Source organism: Symphalangus syndactylus, chromosome 9, assembly GCF_028878055.3.
Source record: "Symphalangus syndactylus isolate Jambi chromosome 9, NHGRI_mSymSyn1-v2.1_pri, whole genome shotgun sequence".
In the NCBI taxonomy this organism is placed as follows: domain Eukaryota; kingdom Metazoa; phylum Chordata; class Mammalia; order Primates; family Hylobatidae; genus Symphalangus; species Symphalangus syndactylus.
The window spans coordinates 105,297,673-105,319,516 of record NC_072431.2 but is presented as its reverse complement, the minus strand read 5'-3'; the positions used below and the strand labels follow the sequence as shown (position 1 = coordinate 105,319,516).

General features: G+C 40.7%; 1 protein-coding gene across 3 annotated transcripts in view; it reads right to left on the bottom strand.

Annotated features, from left to right (window-relative positions):
• The window catches only part of SPMIP4 (sperm microtubule inner protein 4), a 50,478-nt gene that overhangs the window by 28,047 nt on the left and 587 nt on the right, over positions 1 to 21,844 (bottom strand). For 2 of the 3 annotated variants that reach the window (XM_055293615.2, XM_055293616.2), the window contains exons 2-3: positions 21,243 to 21,400; positions 4,221 to 4,397 (exon numbers count right to left, since the gene is read on the bottom strand). In XM_055293615.2, the coding sequence (XP_055149590.1) occupies positions 4,221 to 4,397; positions 21,243 to 21,376 (311 nt within the window). In that variant the 5' untranslated portion in view covers positions 21,377 to 21,400. Of the gene's footprint in view, positions 1 to 4,220; positions 4,398 to 4,480; positions 4,573 to 21,242; positions 21,401 to 21,844 lie in introns of those variants that run through there. The other variant, XM_055293617.1, reaches the window with a different exon arrangement.

Sequence of the window (21,844 nt, the reverse complement as noted above, 5' to 3'; positions counted from 1 at the left end):
CATCGGTAAACTTACTAAATGTCTCATTCATTGCCATGCCATCTTAAACAATATTGTTTTTGACTAAAGAACTCAATTTACCACAAAAGACACTGGGCAACAGTTGGTTGAATTCAAATGATTCACCATATTGATAGAATGTTATATCTTGCCATATTTACAGAACATTAGGATGGCTTACTGAATATTCAATCATGGCTGAGTGTTGTCCTAAAGAGTGTGGGACAAGCTCTGAACCAGTGACCAATAAATAGATTCCCCCTTAGCCAGAATGCATGGTCTGAAAACCAAAGAGTGGAAGTGGGAGTGGTGCTTCTTACTGTTATACTTATGGTTACACTTGAGAAAATTTGACTTCCTCCCCAGCCACCTTGAGCTTTGGTGGTTTAGAGGTCAAGGGAGAAACACTTCCATCAGGGGATACAACAATGGTCACAATTGCATTGGAAGCTGAATTGATGATGATGTGGCAATTTTGGGCAGGATGATTGATCCTGAATATCAAGGGCCAGAGGATATTATACAATGATGGGGGAAAGGAGTATTTCTGGAACCTGGGGAACCTTTTGAACACCTAGTATTGTCTTCAGTAGCATGGAGTTAATGAAACACTAGAGCAGCCTTACACAGGCAGAACCACTAAAAAGCTAAGATCTCTTAGAGCATACTTTTGGATTGTTCTATCAAGTAATGTACTCCTACCAGCTCAGGTACTGGCTGAGGGCAAGGGAACTTGGAATAGGTAGTGAAGGAAGGAAATTATTATTATTTATAAAAGCATTTTTAATTTCAATAGTTTTTGGGGAACAGGTGGTGTTTGGTTACATGAATAAATTCTTTACTGGTGATTTCTGAGATTTTGGTGTAACCATCACCCAAGCAGTGTACACCGTACTCAATGTGTAGTCTTTTATCCCTCACCCCTTTCCCAACCTTCCCCCCGAGTCCCCAGAGTCCATTGTATCATCCTTATGCTTTTGTGTCCTCATAGCTTAGCTCCCACTTATAGGTGAGAACATACAATGTCTGATTTTCCATTCCTGAGTTACTTCACTTAGAATAATGGTCTCCAACTCCCTCCAGGTTGCTGTGAATGCCATTATTTCATTTCTTTTTATGGCTGAGTAGTATTCCATGGTATATCCATGCCACATTTTCTCCATCTACTTGGTTAATGGGCACTTGGGCTGGTTCCATATTTTTGCAATTGCGAATTGTGCTGCTATAAACATGTGTGTGCAAGTGTCTTTTTCATACAATGATTTCTTTTCTAGAGGAAGGAAATTATAACACCAATGATAGCCTCATGACCAAGTGCAGGAATGAGGGCTATAGTCGCTTCTCATATTTTCTGCCTTGCTGTGTCTTATATACTTTTACATATTTTCTTTTTTCCTCTTCATTTTCCTTATTATTTCATATAGGATGCATTGGTGATGGTTAACTTTATTAGAGAGCATAGGTATAGAATATCGGGACAAGATTACAACTGAACTAGACAGGAGTGGGCACTTGGAATTGGATATAGCAAAGTTGGAAACTGCTTTCCTTTGGCCTCTGCTTTTGGGGAGGTGAGTGTATTTTCATTTGTATGAAAATTGTTGCTTTTTTTTTTTTTAGACGGAGTCTCACTCTGTCGCCCAGGTTAGGGTGCAGTGGCACAATCTTGGCTCACTACAACCTCCGCCTCCTGGGTTCAAGTGATTCTCCTGCCTCAGCCTCCTGACCTCGTGATCTGCCCACCTTGGCCTCCCAAGGTGCTGGGATTACAGGGGTGAGCCACCGCGCCCAGTCACATTTTCTTACATTGAAGCAGAGGTTCTCCAACTTTGCTGCATGTTGGAATTATCTGAGGTATCTTGTTAAAATGCAGATTCTGTTTCAGTAAATCTGGGGTGGAGGCTGAGATGTGGCATTCACCATTTCCTAGGTGATGCTGATGCTGCTGGTCCATGTACCGTGTGTTGAATAGAAAAGCATGTTATTGTTGCTGCTGTTGTTTAGAATGACAGTCCACTGGCACTCAAGACTATCATCTTTACAATACGCTGTCTATATTTTGCTAGTTCCCCACATTTGGAACACCCCACTTCCCAGCCTTCCTAGCAGCCAGAGTGCAAATGTGCCCTAAGTTCTGTCCATCATCCACATTTATACCAGACTTTGATTTGACTGTGAGTAGCCTGAGAACGTGAGCTTCATGAGGGACATCTAAACTGCCAATAGGTGGCAGCAGAGGTGTCCAGTTAAAGAGGCACTTCCTCCCTGATGAGGCCAGTCCTGGGAGTGGCCTCTATTCCTGGATGCCGAACAATGAGCCTATTTCTCTAGGCATCCTACAGTTTTGTGAGCTAATCTAATATCCTCTCATAATCTTGTTCTTTTTTCTTTCTTTCTTTTTTTCTTTCCTTTTTTTTTTTTTTTGAGATGGAGTTTTGCTCTTGTTGCCCAGGCTGGAGAGCAATGGTTAGTTTAAGAAGAACAGGATTGGCTGGGTGCGGTGGCTCACGCCTGTAATCCCAGCAGTTTGGGAGGTCGAGGCAGGTGGACTGAGGTTGGGAGTTTGAGACCAGCCTGATCAACATGGAGAAACCCCGTCTCTACTACAAATACACAATTAGCAGGGCATGGTGGTGCACGCCTGTAATCCCAGCTAGGCTGGGAGGCTGAGGCAGGAGAATTGCTTGAACCCGGGAGCGGTAGGTTGCAGTGAGCTGAGATCATGCCACTGCACTCCAGCCTGGGCAACAAGAGTGAAACTCCACCTCAAAAAAAAAAAAATTAAGAGATACGCCAGGTATAACTGGCATTCTAAGTGAAACAAGTATTTTCTCTTTCCCTGTCACATTCAGTAAGAGATCATGCACAAATCTCATTTTGAAGTAGATTACCCTTAAGAAACAAGTCTTTAGCTTTCTTTTTACATGCTGGAATTCCATATGAATACTTCTAATTCTTATAAAGTATTGTTCATTTTTTAATAATTAAATTTTGGGAGGGCAGTAGCTGTAAATTCCATACAGAGCTATCTCCCCAGTCTCTAGAACAATGCTTCCTATGCTTAAATTACTGAGCAGATAAATGAATAAACAGATGAATAAATAAAATGAACAGATGAAAAGAACTTGGGTGTTGGAGTCAATACATCTGGACTCAAATCCCTATTCCACAACTTTATAATTGTCTGACCCAAGGAAAGGTGCTGAATCTCTTGGGTCTGTTTATTCATTGTAAAACAAGGATGGCAGTGTCTGCTTCACAAAGACATTACAGTTCCATGAGAGCGTGGGCTTAAACACATCTGTTGAGTGAATGAATGAACGTGAGGTCCTCACTATCTATAATGTGTGTTGATGTCTGAATCTTTCTAATTGGCCTGTGACTGTCAGGCCTTTTTATTTGTCTGCTTTTTATTGCTTTTCTGAGGCTTTGTTAAGGTCATCGGTGGCACATGTCCCTGTTGTTAATGTTTCTCTCTCTTGCTGTGGCTTGTCTTCCTTAATTTATTTCTTTTACCTGCTTTAGAACAAAGAACTAGTTAACTAGAGTGTTCATAAACCAGATAATCAGGATTATTAGATAAAGCAGGAGGAAGAAGGCTCCATGTCAAGTGTATGATAGACTCTGCTCTGAGTAAATGTCTTAATCCTTAGGAAAGATTTAATATAACATTTGCTATTCAGATTTTTTTCTGCTTTCTGTTGAATTTTAATGTGTTTTGAATAGAGCTGCTGAGTAACTTTAAGATTTATAAACTATTATTGAAAGCTTTTAACACTTGAAAACAATGCCCAGCAGATTCTAGTGACTATCAAAAAGACTGACAAACAAATTACAAATCAAAAGTTCCAAAAACCAAGAGCACCTGTACAGATTAGGCCAGGTCTTTGCTCAAACAAAAATATTTAAAATTTAATTGTTTTCTCTCTTTCTATCTCAGGAATATTCCCATTTAGTTTTAGATAGGATACAATAAGTAAGTAAAGGAATTAAATGAATCAAAATTTCTGATCACAATATTTTAACATCACTAAGGAGAGCAAAAACCATTCATTTATTATTATTTCACAACTAGAAATTAATTTTTCATTCTGTGTCTTTTCATAAATAGTAAGAGAAATAAGTTTGAAGACAGATTTAAGCAAATAAAGGACTCACAATAGAAGTAAAGAAAAATGCATAATAAAGACCTCTCTGTGAATGGCAGAAAGTTTATTTACCTTGGCCAGGTTTCTCCACCAAATCCGTAATGCTGATGTCCTTTGCCCATGACACGAGGAGGCTCACGCTTTGGCCTGTGGTCCTCCGGGAGTGAAATTGGTATTATCCCACCGTACTCTCTTTCAGCGCCCCAAGGAAGCCTACATTGTTGAAGCGACTCCCTTAATTCCTGATACCTGTGAAAAAAGAGAGACTTTAAAGAGCCTTAGCAACATAACAGATGCACAAAATTGCATAACAGATTGCATAAAATTCCTACCACTTCATAAGTATTTTCAGATTAAATCTTCAGAACACAGAATTCTCAGTGTCAGGTAGATGATGATACTGGTTATTTAGGCATCATGGGACTGCTGAAAGAATGAGGTTAAATTTCTGAGGACTTACAAATTATCCTTTTTTTGGTCATCAGTTGTAGTGTGTTTATTTTTTTAATTTTATTTTATTTTTTTTTTTTTGAGACAGGTTCTTACTCTGTTGCCCAGGCTGGAGTGCAGTGGCATGATCTTGGCTCACTGCAGCCTCTGCCTCCTGGGTTCAAGCAATTCTCCCACCTCAGCCTCCTGAGTAGCTGGGATTACAGGGGCGTGCCATCACACCCGGGTAATTTTTGCATTTTTAGTAGAGACGGGGTCTCACCACGTTGGCCAGGCTGGTCTCGAACTCCTGACCTCAGATGATCTACCCGTCTTGGCCTCCCAAAGTGCTTGAGATTACAGGTGTGAGCCACTGCGTCTGCCCATGTGTTTATTTTTAAAAACAGCTTTATTGAGATTTAATTCACTTGCCACACAATTCATCCATTTAAAGTGTACAATTCAGGCCAGGTGCAGTGGCTCATGCCTGTAATCCCAGCACTTTGGGAGGCCAAGGCAGGAGGACTGCTTGAGCTCAGGAGTTCAAGACCAGCCTAGGCAACATAGCAAGACTCTGTCTCTATTTTATAAATTTATAATTAATTAAAAAATAAAGCGTATAATTCAATGGCTTTAAAGGTTATTCACAGATAAGTGTGAGCATCCCCACAGTCAACTTTACAGCATTTTCATCATCTCAAGAATACCCTGTATTCCTAAGCCATCATGCCCTATACTCCCCACCCTCACTCTATCCCTCGGCAACTATTATACTAATCTACTTTCTGTAGATTTGCCTATTTTGGACATTTCCTGTAAGTAGAATAATATGACACGTGGCCTTTTGTGATGGCCTTCTTTGACTTGGCATAATGTTTTCAAGGTTCATCCATTTTGTAGTATGTGTCCATACTTCATTCCATTTATTTATTTATTTGTTTTTTTGAGATGGAGTTTCGTTCTTGTTGTCCAGGCTGGAGTGCAATGGTGCGATCTTGGCTCACTGCAGCCTCCACCTCACCTCAGGGTTCAAGTGATTCTCCTGTCTCAGCCTCCCGAGTAGCTGGGATTACAGGTGCCCGCCACCACACCTGGCTAATTTTTTGTATTTTTAGTAGAGACATGGTTTCGCCATGTTGGCCAGGTTGGTTTTGAACTCCTGACCTCAGGTGATCCCCCCCGCCTTGGCCTCCCAAAGTGTTAGGATTACAGGCGTGAGTCACTGTGCCCAGCCCTTCATTCCTTTTAATGGCTATGTAATATTCTACCATATAGATATATCACGTTTTGTTTCACCATTCATCAGTTGATGGACATTTGGGTTATTTTCACCTTTTAACTCTTGTGAATAATACTGCTATGAATATTCATGTTCAAGTTTTGGTTTGAATAGCTGTTTTTAATTCTTTGGGGAATTAAATTAGAAGTGGGTCATGTGGTAATTCTGTTTAATTTGTTGAGGAACTGCCAAACTGTTTTCTACAGTAACTGTTCCATTTTACATTCCTACCAACATTGTACGAGGATTCCAATATCTCCACTTCTTTGCCAACACTTGTTATTTTCTGTTAAAATTTAAAAAAATTATTGCCATTCTAGTGGATGTGAAGTGGTATCTAATTGTAGTTTTGATTTGCATTTCCCCAATGACTAATGATGTTGAGCCTTTTTTTCCATGTTCCTATTGGCAATATCTTTATTGGAGAAATATCTATTCAGATCCTTTGCATTTTTTGTTATTTGTCTCATTTTTGAGTTATAAGAGTTCTTTATATATCCTACATACAAGTCACTTGTCAGGTATGATAGGCAAATATTTTCTCCTATTCTGTGCATTTTCTTTTTACTTACTTGATAGTGTCCCTTGAAGCAAAAAAGTTTTTTAATTTTGACAAAGTTCACTTGATCTGTTTTTCCTTTTATTGCTTATGCTTTTGGAGTCATATCTAAGAACACAGTTACAAATCCAAGGCCACGAAGATTTATCACTATGTTTTCTTCTAAGTATCTTACAGTTTAGCCCTTACACTTAGGTCTTTGATTCATGATTAGTTAATTTTGGATACAATATGAGATAAGGGATCTAATGCATCTATTCTTTTGCATGTGGATATCCAGTTGTTCTAGCTCTATTTGTTGAAAATCCTTCTTCCTCATTAAATGTTCTTGGCTAAAGATTATCATTGGATTTTCAAAAATGGAGAGTATTGTAAAGGAATATTCCTAATCTTGTAAAGGAGCTACTTGCTCATAAGTTTTATCTAGGGCTACTATAACAATGGTTCTCAAAGAGTGGTCCCTAGACTAGTAGCATAAGCATCTCCTAAGAGCTTCTTAGAAATGCAAATTCTCAGGCTCCATCTCAAAACCTAAGAATCAGAATCTCTGGGGATGGGGTGCAGTAATGTTTTAAGAAGCCCTCCAGGTGATTCTCGTGCATGCTAAAGTTTTAGAAGCACTATTCTATTCAATAGTTACCTTGTATGGTAATCATGTCTCCAAGTCCCACCCCTTACAACAGTACTATGCAGTGGACTGGAGACATGGGGGTTTCCTAAATTAGTTAGTCCTAAATCTTGGAACTGGTAGCTCAGATGATTTTCTCTGCTTTTTCTTAACAAAGGAGTGAAGGGCAGGTATTCTATTGGCTCACTGTTGTAACCTTTAACCCAGCACCTGGCATACAGGAAGTACCCAAATAATACTATTGAATAAATGAGTAAGGCCAAAGAGATGGATTTGTTTCCTATACTGCTTACTGTGATAGAGGAATGAAATCTTCTGGTTAGGAACACAGCCTCACAAAAACACCTGCAAATGTATCTGGCAAAAGTTCTGCTTCCTAATTAGGAAGGATTTAATGACTTTCAGTTTCCAGTAATGGCGGCCTAGGTTATTTAGACCAAACTTCCCACTGAAAACAACTAAAAATACTGGGAAGAGAAAAAAAATCTTAAAAACAACTAGCTTTTTGACAAGACAGAAAGGGATGAGTGCTACATAGAGGGTAAATAGGAACCCAGTGAAGTAAGCAAGCAGGGAAGCCACTCCTGCCCTTAGGGCAGGGCCAATCCTGTCAAATTTACATTTTTGTTTTAAGGTGAGGGATATGGAAATCAGCCAAGCGAGGAAACTAAAGGAGACCATCTACACAAGAAGCTGGGACCGGCAAATTGGGGGCGGAACCAAGATGGCCGAATAGGAACAGCTCGGGTCTACAGCTCCCAGCGTGAGCGACGCAGAAGACGGGTGATTTCTGCATTTCCATCTGAGGTACCGGGTTCATCTCACTAGGGAGTGCCAGACAGTGGATGCAGGACAGTGGGTGCAGTGTGCCGTGCGCGAGCCGAAGCAGGGTGAGGCATTGCCTCACTTGGGAAGTGCAAGGGGTCAGGGAGTTCCCTTTCCTCGTCAAAGAAAGGGGTGACAGACGGCACCTGGAAAATCGGGTCATTCCCACCCTAATACTGTGCTTTTCCAACAGGCTTGGAAAACGGCACACCAGGAGATTGTGTCCCGCACCTGGCTCGGAGGGTCCTACGCCCACGGAGTCTCGCTGATTGCTAGCACAGCAGTCTGAGATCAAACTGCAAGGCAGCAGCAAGGCTAGGGGAGAGGCACCCACCATTGCCCAGGCTTGCATAGGTAAATAAAGCAGCCAGGAAGCTCGAACTGGGTGGAGCCCACCACAGCTCAAGGAGGCCTGCCTGCCTCTGTAGGCTCCACCTCTGGGGGCAGGGCACAGACAAACAAAAAGTCAGCAGTAACCTCTGCAGGATTAAATGCCCCTGTCTGACAGCTTTGAAGAGAGTAGTGGTTCTCCCAGCACGCAGCTGGAGATCTGAGAATGGGCAGACTGCCTCCTAAAGTGGGTCCCTAATCCCTGAGCAGCCTAACTGGGAGGCACCCCCCAGTAGGGACAGACTGACACCTCACTCGGCTGGGTACTCCTCTGAGACAAAACTTCCAGAGGAACTATCAGACAGCTGAATTTGTGGTTCACGAAAATCTGCTGTTCTACAGCCACCGCTGTTCTGCTGCCACTGCTGCTGACACCCAGCCAAACAGGGTCTGGAGTGGACCTCTAGCAAACTCCAGCAGACCTGCAGCTGAGGGTCCTGTCTGTTAGAAGGAAAACTAACAAACAGAAAGGACACCCACACCAAAAACCCATCTGTACATCACCATCATCAAAGACCAAAAGTAGAAAAAACTACAAAGATGGGGAGAAAACAGAGCAGAAAAACTGGAAACTCTAAAAAGCAGAGCGCCTCTCCTCCTCCAAAGGAACGCAGTTCCTCACCAGCAACGGAACAAGGCTGGACGGAGAATGACTTTGACGAGTTGAGAGAAGAAGGCTTCAGACGATCAAAATACTACGAGCTATAGGAGGAAATTCAAACCAATGGCAAAGAAGTTAAAAACTTTGAAAAAAAATTAGACGAATGTATAACTAAAATAACCAATGCAGAGAAGTGCTTGAAGGAGCTGATGGAGCTGAAAGCCAAGTTTCAAGAACTACGTGAAGAATGCAGAAGCCTCAGTAGCCGATGCGATCAACTGGAAGAAAGGGTATCAGTGATGGAAGATGAAATGAATGAAATGAAGCAAGAAGGGAAGTTTAGAGAAAAAAGAATAAAAAGAAACGAACAAAGCCTCCAAGAAATATGGGACTATGTGAAAAGACCAAACCTACATCTGACTGGTGTACCTGAAAGTGATGGGGAGAATGGAACCAAGTTGGAAAACACCCTGCAAGGTATTATCCAGGAGAACTTCCCCAATCTAGCAAGGCAGGCCAACATTCAGATTCAGGAAATACAGAGAACACCACAAAGATACTCCTCGAGAAGAGCAACTCCAAGACACATAATTGTCAGATTCACCAAAGTTGAAATGAAGGAAAAAATGTTAAGGGCGGCCAGAGAGAAAGGTCGGGTTACTCACAAAGGGAAGCCCATCAGACTAACAGCTGATCTCTTGACAGAAACTCTACAAGCCAGAAGAGAGTGGGGGCCAATATTCAACGTTCTTAAAGAAAAGAATTTTCACCCAGAATTTCATATCCAGCCAAACTAAGCTTCATAAGTGAAGGAGAAATAAAATACTTTACAGACAAGCAAATGCTGAGTGATTTTGTCACCACCAGGCCTGCCCTAAAAGAGCTCCTGAAGGAAGCACTAAACATGGAAAGGAACAACTGGTACCAGCCACTGCAAAAAACATGCCAAATTGTAAAGACCATCAAGGCTAGGAAGAAACTGCATCAACTAACAAGCAAAATAACCAGCTAACACCATAATGACAGGATCAAATTCACACATAACAATATTAACTTTAAATGTAAATGGGCTAAATGCTCCAATTAAAAGACACAGACTGGCAAATTGGATAAGGAGTCAAGACCCATCAGTGTGCTGTATTCAGGAAACCCATCTCACGTGCAGAGACACACATAGACTCAAAATAAAGGGATGGAGGAAGATCTACCCAGCAAATGGAAAGCAAAAAAAGGCAGGGGTTGCAATCCTAGTCTCGGATAAAATAGACTTTAAACCAACAAGGTCAAAAGAGACAAAGAAGACCATTACATAATGGTAAAGGGATCAATTCAACAAGAAGAGCTAACTATCCTAAATATATATGCACCCAATACAGGAGCACCCAGATTCATAAAGCAAGTCCTGAGTGACCTACAAAGAGACTTAGACTCCCACACAATAGTAATGGGAGACTTTAACACCCCACTGTCAACATTAGACAGATCAACGAGACAGAAAGTTAACAAGGATACCCAGGAATTGAACTCAGCTCTGCACCAAGCGGACCTAATAGACATCTACAGAACTCTCCACCCCAAATCAACAGAACATACATTTTTTCAGCACCACACCACACCTATTCCAAAATTGACCACATAGTTGGAAGTAAAGCTCTCCTCAGCAAATGTAAAAGAACAGAAATTATAACAAACTGTCTCTCAGACCACAGTGCAATCAAACTAGAACTCAGGATTAAGAAACTCACTCAAAATCGCTCAACTACATGGAAACTGAACAACCTGCTCCGGAATGATTACTGGGTACATAATGAAATGAAGGCAGAAATAAAGATGTTCTTTGAAACCAACGAGAACAAAGACACAACATACCAGAATCTCTGAGACACATGCAAAGCAGTGTGTAGAGGGAAATTTATAGCACTAAATGCCCACAAGAGAAAGCAGGAAAGATCCAAAATTGACACCCTAACGTCACAATTAAAAGAACTAGAAAAGCAAGAGCAAACACATTCAAAAGCTAGCAGAAGGCAAGAAATAACTAAAATCAGACAGAACTGAAGGACATAGAGACACAAAAAACCCTTCAAAAAATTAATGAATCCAGGAGCTGGTTTTTTTAAAAGATCAACAAAATTGATAGACCGCTAGCAAGACTAATAAAGAAGAAAAGAGAGAAGAATCAAATAGATGCAATAAAAAATGATAAAGGGGATATCACCACTGATCCCACAGAAATACAATCTACCATCAGAGAATACTACAAACACCTCTACACAAATAAACTAGAAAATCTAGAAGAAATGGATAAATTCCTTGACAAATGCACCCTCCCAAGACTAAACTAGGAAGAAGTTGAATCTCTGAATAGACCAATAACAGGCTCTGAAATTGTGGCAATAATCAATAGCTTACCAACCAAAAAGAGTCCAGGACCTGATGGATTCACAGCCAAATTCTACCAGAGGTACAAGGAGGAACTGGTACCATTCCTTCTGAAACTATTCCAATCAACAGAAAAAGAGGGAATCCTCCCTAACACATTTTATGAGGCCAGCATCATCCTGATACCAAAGCCTGGCAGGGACACAACCAAAAAAGAGAATTTCAGACCAATATCCTTGATGAACATTGATGCAAAAATCCTCAATAAAATACTGGCAAACCGAATCCAGCAGCACATCAAAAAGCTTATCCACCACGATCAAGTGGGCTTCATCCCTGGGATGCAAGGCTGGTTCAGCATACACAAATCAATAAATGTAATCCAGCATATAAACAGAACCAAAGACAAAAACCACATGATTATCTCAATAGATGCAGAAAAGGCCTTTGACAAAATTCAACAACGCTTCATGCTAAAAACTCTCAATAAATTAGGTATTGATGGGATGTATCTCAAAATAATAAGAGCTATCTATGACAAACCCACAGCCAATATCATACTGAATGGGCAAAAACTGGAAGCATTCCCTTTGAAAACTGGCACAAGACGGGGATGCCCTCTCTCACCACTCCTATTCAACATAGTGTTGGAAGTTCTGGCCAGGGCAATCAGGCAGGAGAAGGAAATAAACGGTATTCAATTAGGAAAAGAGGAAGTCAAATTGTCCCTGTTTGCAGATGACATGATTGTATATCTAGAAAACTCCATTGTCTCAGCCCAAAATCTCCTTAAGCTGATAAGCAACTTCAGCAAAGTCTCAGGATACAAAATCAATGTACAAAAATCACAAGCATTCTTGTACACCAATAACAGACAAACAGAGAGCCAAATCATGAGTGAACTCCCATTCACAATTGCTTCAAAGAGAATAAAATATCTAGGAATCCAACTTACAAGGGACGTGAAGGACCTCTTCAAGGAGAACTACAAACCACTGCTCAATGAAATAAAAGAGGATATAAACAAATGGGAGAACATTCCATGCTCATGGGTTGAAAGAATCAATATCGTGAAAATGGCCATACTGTCCAAGGTAATTTATAGATTCAATGCCATCCCCAACAAGCTACCAATGACTTTCTTCACAGAATTGGAAAAAACTACTTTAAAGTTCATATGGAACCAAAAAAGAGCCCACATCGCCAAGTCAATCCTAGGCCAAAAGAACAAAGCTGGAGGCATCATGCTACCCAACTTCAAAGTATACTACAAGGCTACAGTAACCAAAACAGTATGGTACTGGTACCAAAACAGAGACATAGATCAATGGAACAGAACAGAGCCCTCAGAAATAGTGCCGCATATCTACAAATATCTGATCTTTGACAAACCTGACAAAAATAAGCAATGGGAAAAGGATTCCCTATTTAATGAATGGTGCTGGGAAAACTGGCTAGCCATATGTAGAAAGCTGAAACTGGATCTCTTCCTTACACCTTATACAAAAATTAATTCAAGATGGATTAATGACTTAAATGTTAGACCTAAAACCATAAAAACCTAGAAGAAAACCTAGGCAATACCATTCAGGACATAGGCACAGGCAAGGACTTCATGTCTAAAACACCCAAAGCAGTGGCAACAAAAGCCAAAATTGACAAATGGGATCTAATTAAACTAAAGAGCTTCTGCACAGCAAAAGAAACTACCATCAGAGTGAACAGGCAACCTACAAAATGGGAGAAAATTTTCGCAACCTACTCATCTGACAAAGGGCTAATATCCAGAATCTACAATGAACACAAACAAATTTACAAGAAAAAAACAAACAACCCCATCAAAAAGTGGGCAAAGGACATGAACAGACACTTCTCAAAAGAAGACATTTATGCAGCCAAAAAACACATGAAGAAATGCTCATCATCACTGTCCATCAGAGAAATGCAAATCAAAACCACAGTGAGATACCATCTCACACCAGTTAGAATGGCCATCATTAAAAAATCAGGAAACAACAGGTGCTGGAGAGGATGTGGAGAAATAGGAACACTTTTACACTGTTGGTGGGACTGTAAACTAGTTCAACCATTGTGGAAGTCAGTGTGGTGATTCCTCAGGGATCTAGAACTAGAAATACCATTTGACCCAGCCATCCCATTACTGGGTATATACCCAAAGGATTATAAATCATGCTGCTATAAAGACACATGCACACGTGTGTTTATTGCGGCACTATTCATAATAGCAAAGACTTGGAACCAACCCAAATGTCCAACAACAGTAGACTGGATTAAGAAAATGTGGCACATATACTGGAATACTATGCGGCCATAAAAAATGATGAGTTCATGTCCTTTGTAGGGACATGGATGAAACTGGAAACCATCATTCTCAGTAAACTGTCGCAAGGACAAAAAACCCAATACCGCATGTTCTCACTCATAGGTGGGAATTGAACAATGAGAACACATGGACACAGGAAGAACATCACACTCCGGGGACTGTTGTGGGGTGGGGGGAGGGGGGAGGGATAGCATTAGGAGATACATCTAATGCTAAATGATGAGTTAATGGGTGCAGCACACCAACATGGCACATGGATACATATGTAACGAACCTGCACATTGTGCACATGTACCCTAAAACTTAAAGTATAATAATTAAAAAAAAAAAAAAAAGCTGGGACCTTAAAATGCTTACCCTCCCATGTTCAAGGTGAGTCAGAAGTTAACCAGTTCCCTTATGGCCTCAGTTTGCATCTATCCTAAACTTAAGCTTGGATTTAATTGGTCCTGGATTGGTATTATGGTATATACCCATAAGGCACTCTGCAGGACAAACAGGAATCCTTTAAGGAGGAAGGATTCTTGGGGGAATCACAAGATGTGTTCTAAAGGATGAGTAGGAATTATCTAGAGGAAAGAGAGGAAATACTGGGACATGCAAGGGAATAGCAGGTAGAAAGGCCGAGAGTTTAATAGACTGGAAAATTCCTGACAGTGTTGGCTTCAGTCTAGAATCTCTCTTAGGGAAGAATTACTTTTGTTTGGTAAAATATTCTGCTAAGGCACTTGTAGACACAGAGACTCTGAAAGTATGGGTGTTGTAGGAGCTCAAGCAAGCTCAGACTGATTAAACTGCTCTGCAGTGGGAGAAACTTGTTGGTTTGCTCTTGAAACAGGGAGAGGAGAGGAAAGGGGAGTAAGGGAAGAGGGAGATGAGAGGAGCCAGCAGGATGGTGAGGCTACTGGAGACTGCACTGGTTGAAAACCCAGGGAGAAACTCTTGGTGACAGCTGGTTAAAGACCTTTTAAGAACGTGGAAGTTATGGCTAATAAGGTGTTTTGGTTACATGTAGCATGGCATGGTTTGACTCTCCTTCCTGATCCCCAACAGTTCAGTGAAGTTTACCAGGCTCACAAATGCTCTGCATGGACAAGGTCCTTAGAGAAAAAGGAGGGATGACTGAGTTCACATCTGGGTCAGTGTGTTGTTTTAAGTGGAACCAGGAACCCCAAGTCAGAAGTGACCATGAGACTTTCAAATGCTATCCCTATCCTTGTCCCGGGAACTTGGATAAATTTGGAGGAATTCCACAAGGCATGGAGTAAAGATCTGAGTAGAACTTACCCAGATCTTAGGGGCTGAGAAAATAGAGTTGAATTTTGAACTTTATTAGAAGAGTTGACATAGAATTCTAGAACTTGGGGCATGTAGAGAAGGGCCACGGTGAGAGGTGGAACATGAGAGGAAAACAAGGACAGTATCCTGTGGGGCCTTCTAAATCCTCTGGACTATACCCTGAGAACAGTGGGAGCCAGTCAGAAACATGGAGGAGAGGAAGGGGAGGGTGAAGGGTTGGGGGAGGCAGGTGAGAGGAGGAAGGGGGAAGAAAGAGGGAGAAAAAGGGAGGGAGAGAGAGGGGGAGAGAACGGGAAAGAGAAGGGGAGATAGGTAGGTAGATAGGGAGAGAGAAGGGGAGAGACAGGAAGAGAGAGAGAGGGAAAGAGAAAGAGGTATGAACTGTGGAGCTACTTTTTTCTCTTTACCAGTACAGTGCTTGGCTTAACATAATCCCCCCCGCCACCAACCTGTAATAATTGTTGAATAGAATGAAGAAGCAACACTCAGGACTGTCTTACAAATGGAATGTATTATCTTGTGAAGTCACTAGATTGAGGATTGGCAAAGCATGGCCCATGGGCCAAATCCAACTCCCTGACTGTTTTTGTAAACAAAAGTCTATTGGAATACAGCCATGACCATTCATTTATGGACTGTATACAGTCTATGGCTGCTTTTGCCCCACAATGGCAGAGTTGAATAGTTGGACAGAGACAGTAAAGCCTACAATATTTACCATCTGGCTCTTTACAGAAAAAGTTTGCTAACCCTGCACTAGCTAGGGAAGGAGAGTCCTGGGCCTACTGATTTGGGGTGCTATAGAAGGGATGCTGGCATTCAGCTCTCAGACCTCTATGTCCTCCCTAGCTGTCTGACAACGATCAACAGACACGGTTTGGGGGACATGACAAGTGAAAAATATTTAAATGCATTTGATTAATGACAACCTAAGCTTTAATATCTAAGTTTGTAAAAGTTACGTTCAAAACCTAAATGAGTCCATTTCTCAACATCTGACCCCCGTATATTACATTGTCCCCGGAAGATGAGCCGGTAGAAAATTCTAATCAATCATTTGGGCTGGCATCCACCTAAAGCTGGAAAGTTGCAGGAAATTATTTAAAATAAAAGACAATGCATAAATAAGTCATATTTCTCTCTTACTTTAAGGTATCATGTCTCCCTACCCTTAGACTTAATACTCACAGAATTGTAGAGAAGGAACCAAATTAAAATAAAGATTGACATTTTAGGATGTAATAATTTAGGATTTCATTATAGGATTTCATTATAGGCTCCCATTTGTTTCTGGATTCACTTTGTTGCTTTCTGATTCTTAAACATTTTTAAAAAATGGTAGTTATCTGCCAACTAAAAATGAGGGTTATGTTTTAATAATTTTAATGAAATTTTAAACCTTTCTCTTTATCTCTCTCTCTGTCTCCTTTTCTCTCTCTCCCTCTTTTCCTCTCCCTCTCTCTCACTGTCTCTCTCACCTCTCTCTCCACGTCTCTCTCCCTCTCTCTCCCTTTCTGCTAGCCCAGTAGTTCTCAATGTAAATAAAATACATCTCTATAACAAAGAGAATAATTATCAAATTATTGGTGCTACCATCTCTAGCAATAGAAAATTGTTTACTTGTTTTTGAAAAAGATACATTCCCTATAGATGAACCAATATTTCATTTTAAAGTCATTGTACAAGATTTTGTGCATCAAACCCCAAATTCAGTAATTTAGCCAGTAATTACTGGGAGGCATGATTAAAGAAAAGCTCGAAATAAACATAAACCTCATTTTCAGTTGGCAGATAACTATTATTTAAAAAAATGTTTTAAGAGTCAGAAAACAGCAAAGTGAATCCAGAAACAAAATGGGAACTGATAATGAAATTCTATAATGAAATCCTACTATATAATAAATTCCTAAGCAATTCTCAAGGCACTTCCTTAATGGATATGTTTGTTTGCCCTGTGAGCTTAAGAGAACTTGCTAGAAGTAAGGAGAAGTCAGCTGAATGAAAAAGAGGATAGGAATCTTGATGATTTTGAGTAGCTGTTCCTGCCAGTTAAATTTTCAACAGAAGAAATGAGAAAAAAATACCACCTGTTAATATACTTAATATTTTTAATGGAGATCAAGCAAGTTTATATAAAATAGTGGCTAGCATAATTGTCCCAAAAAATCCACTTGAGTAAAGTAATTAAAGTGTAACCACTAACTTGCTCCTGATCATCAGGTAAGCCAGAACCATAGTCCTGGTTTTCTTACATTTTCAGTGCTGCTAGCCCAGTAGTTCTCAATGTAAGCTGAAAAACTAAAAAATGCAGATTACCTTCCCACCTCGGACCTGGGGAGTCAGAATGTCCATAGATAGAGGAAGCCTGAGAATCTGTTTTTCTAGAAAGCTCCTCGGGTGATTTTGGAGTACCCTGTCTGTAGACCAGTCCTGGGTAACAGGGGAGCTAGACTGTGTCACCTATTTTTATATTGTTTTATTTTGTTTTGATTTTTGAGAAAGAGTCTCGCTCTGTTGCCCAGTCTGGAGTGCTGTGGTGTGATCTTGGCATACTACAAACTCTGCCTCTAGGCTCAAGTGATCCTCCCACCTCAGCCTCCCAAGTAGCTGGGACCACAGGTGTGAGCCACCACACCTGGCTAATTTTTGTATTCACCTCACCTAATGTGAAAAGAAAAAAAAAGTGGGCTGATGTGAGGAAATCGTTTTGCGTCATGTTAAAACTGCCAAGTGAGTGCCATGATCGCTGCATCTAGGTTGTAGGTATAGCCTACATGATCTAAGTTGTACCTGGACACATCACGATATTTAAAAAGGGTGTCCCTTTAAGTACATCCGTGTTTAGAAAACTAAGCTGCTGAGTGCAAACGTATGCTAGGGCTCACGTTCATCCTTACCATTATGAAGGTAATCCTGAAAAACCAGGGGCTTTCTGTTTTGTATTGTTTTATTTTGCTGTTGAGATACTTTGTGATTCAAATTGGGAGCCATGGATCCCTGCACCTGGTCTGAAGAAGTGAGCCTCAGCAATGATAGAACAGAGTTACCACCAGTGTCCTGTTAACACCGTCCAGAGCCGTTCCATCACTAACACTGAGAGAAAAGAGACTCTTTTGTAAGCTGTCTGGCTGCTTTTTAAGAGTGGGTTAAGAGGAGGGGTTCTGAGAACAGATGATCATCCTGGTTTTCTCAATCTGGCGATTGTGAAAGGAAAGAATTCATGTGAAATAAAAGGGAAAGCAAGTTGTAGTTATCAGGAGCCAGGAGCATGGTTGTACCTAGAGCGAGCTTCAAATAATACCTTTTTGTAGTTTATAGTTGACCATATATCATGTTGAATTTTATAGTCAGTTAAAATATGTGCTTCTCTTAAATTTCATGCCAGTTAAAGGGTTTTGGAGCTGATCACTAACCAACTATAGGACCGTTTAGGTAGAGGGGATCAACATTTCAGTGAAAAGCCTTTGACAGTGCTTTTTGATGGTGCATTCAGATATGGCAGCCCTAAATTCTTGGATTCCTTTAGGCCAAATATAAAACCTCACATTGCTGTTTTTGAGCCAGGGACAACTGCCCATTCCCGGATCACACACAATCCACTAAGGGTTTTATTTGACTCAAGGGAAGCTCTGCCTAATGTGACAGCCCTTGGAGTTGAACAGGAATTTAGAGCTGAAGACCACTCTTATGAATCAGGTCAATGGTAGAGGAGTAGGGGCAGCAAGGACTGATCCAGAAGTGACAAGAGCTCCTTTTCCTCCAATACAAGAATATTTCTTTTCATTAAGTGAAAACAGCAATTGATTTAAAAAATGTTGAATATGATCTTTACATTTAAAAAAATTGGAGAGGACACATATTAAGATGTTAACACAGTAGTTATTATCTCTGGATAAAGGAAGTACAGAGGGTTTCTTTCCTATGCTTCATTTTCATAATTTTTCTGTTGGAAAAATAAAGAATTTGTTTTCCTTACAAATTTCTGTGATTTCTACATTATGAGAAATGTGTGTTAGTTTTATAATTACAGAAAAATCATTCTTTTTCGTTATTAATATAAAGAGCATGTTTGTAAACTGGAGATCTGTGGAAGTCTGATCGAGATGGTGAAAGGCGAAGTGCAAAAAGAAAAAGGAGCTGAATCTGTGAGAACCAGTGTTTAGTCTGGCAAACAGAACTCTCACAGGGGCCAAGAGAATCTTCAGATCTTGAAGGGCTGCTAGCATGGGATGATGAATTACTATTTTGCATAGCTTCAGAGGGAAGAACCAGAATCAGCAGGCAGAAATTACAAGGTAAAAACTTGTTCTCATTAGAAAGAAAATGATCTGACAATCAGGAGCATTCAAAAATGGGATGGACTGCCTGGTGTGGAAGTGCTGTCCTTTTTGGAAGTGTTTAAACTGAGGCTGGGTGACTTCCTGTCTGGTTTCCTAAAGAATTCTTAAATGATTGGGAGGCTGAGAATCACGAGGTCAGGAGATCGAGACCATCCTGGCCAACATGGTGAAACCCCATTTCTACTAAAAATACAAAAAAATTAGCTGGGCGTGGTGGTGTGTGCCTGTAGTCCCAGCTACTCAGGAGGCTGAGGCAGGAGAATTGCTTGAACCCAGGAGGCGGAGGTTGCAGTGAACCGAGATCGTGCCACTGCACTCCAGCCTGGCAACAGAGTGAGACTCTGTCTAAAAAATCAAACAAACAAACAAACAAAAAACCACAAAACAAGTAGACAACCACTCAGGCTATTTTTTCACTGTCCAGGTATTTTGAGGTGTTTTTTTCTTTTCCTTTTCTCAAAATGATGCAAGTAAATACAATACAGGAAATGCTGACACTAAGATGTTGGCAAATTACTTGTGTGTATCTGTTATTTCATATGTAAAATGCAGATAACAGTAGTACTTATAGGGTTGTCATGAGGATTAAAAGAATTACTACATACAAAGCATTTGGTAGAGTGCTGACACATAGTAATCACTAGATATGTTAGGTGCAATTTTTTTCATCGTAATTTTTTTAAAAAACTTTTTTTCTAGGTTCAGGGGGACATATACAGGTTCGTTATACAGCTAAATTGTATGTTGCAGTGGTTTGGTGTACAAATTATTTTGTCACCCAGGTGATAAGCATAGTACCCAAGAGGTGGTTTTCTGATCCTCACCTTCCTCCCTCTCTCCACCCTCAAGTAGGCCTTGGTGTCTGTGGTTCCCTTCTTTGTCTCCATGTGTTCTCAGTGTTTAGCTCCCACTTATAAGTGAGAATAGGTGATATTTGGTTTTCTGTTCCCGTGTTAGTTTGCTTCAGAATGACGGCCTCCAGCTCCATCCACGTTGCTGCAAAGGACATGATCTCATTTTTTATGGCTGCATATTATTCCATGGTGTATATGTACCATGTTTTCTTTATCCAGTCAACCACTGATGGGCATTTAGGCTGATTCCATGTCTTTGCTATTGTGAATAGTGCTGTGATGAACATACCTGTGCATGTGTCTTTATGGTAGAACAACTTATATTCCTTTGATAGAACAAATTATAAGAACAACTTAGAATCCAATAATGGGATTGCTGGGTCAAATGGTAATTCTGTTTTGAGTTCTTTGAGAAACCACCAAACTGCTTTTCATAAATTAAATCATAATGTATAATTAACGTGTTACAGGGAATTTGGCGAAGCAAAAATTTACACAACTATAAGCAAATTCTGGGAGTATTTTTGGGCAGATGGTAGAAGGGCATGTTAGGGAACCAATACAGTACTATTTACAAAAGTCTTTGCTTACAACATATTAATTTCCCAGTGAAGGAACGGACCATTCTAAGATTTTAGAATGTAGTGGATGAATTTGATGTGTGGCTTTTATCGTACACAGCCACTTACTTCTCGAGTTCCTTACAGACACGTGAAGGTGCAGTTAATTGACACGTTTTGCCTTCCCTATGATATGATAAGCAGAAGAGCCCCGGCCCGGCGCAGTGGTCACGTCTGTAATCCCAGCACTTTGGGCGGCCGAGGTGGGTGGATCATTCGAGGTCAGGAGTTTGAGAACAGCCTGGCCAACATAGTGAAACCCTGACTCTACTAAAAATGCAAAAATATTAGCTGGGCATGGTGGCGCATGCCTGTAATCGCAGCTACTCTGGAGGGTGAGGCAGGAGAATCACTTGAACCTGGGAGGTAGAGGTCCCAGTGAGCCGAGATCGCACCACTACACTCCAGCCTGGTCGACAGAGCGAGACGCCGTCTCAAAAACAAACAAACAAAAAACAGAAGAGCCCCAGAACAATAAATGTTTTTCCTCACATAATAAAATACACTAATACATTAAAACTGCTTTTTCTAGTTTTTGTTTTACCTGTCCTCTGAGGCAGTTGGGCGAATAACCGTTTGGAGGGGGGTGTGCAATTCATTAGAGTAAAAGGTGTTGGACAGTGTGTCAGCTCCTTCAAGCTCCCTGCAACAGTAGGGCCTGCCGTGAATGATTTCCATGCTTCTTGGCTAAAAAGGCACAACCTGGAAAAGAAAAGGAGGGCACATTTGGTTTGTCAAGTCAAGGCAGACAGAAAACACATTTTACACTGCTAAATTCTTCAACCTGACGCTGCACAGAAGTCACAGGCTTCCCTCCGCACGGAAAGCCGTCAAATCAGTAATAAACAGAGACCTAAATAAGTTCTATGGAAATAAATTTCAACTGAAGCAAATCCACAAAGTGGACGGTGCCTCCAAGTAGTCACCAGAATGACCATCCAGTAGGTTCGTACCAGTCCGCTACTTTGTGGCCATCAACTGACATTCAATTCTTGCCTCAAATTTAACTATAACTATTCAAGAAAACTCAGCTGACTTTTAGCCTGTGGTCTTTCCGAAAATTAGAGACTGTTCATTCAACAGAATAAGCGCTGTCCTAAAGCCTTCGAGGATTCTGGACGAGAATCCCTTTGCAGATGGTGGAGT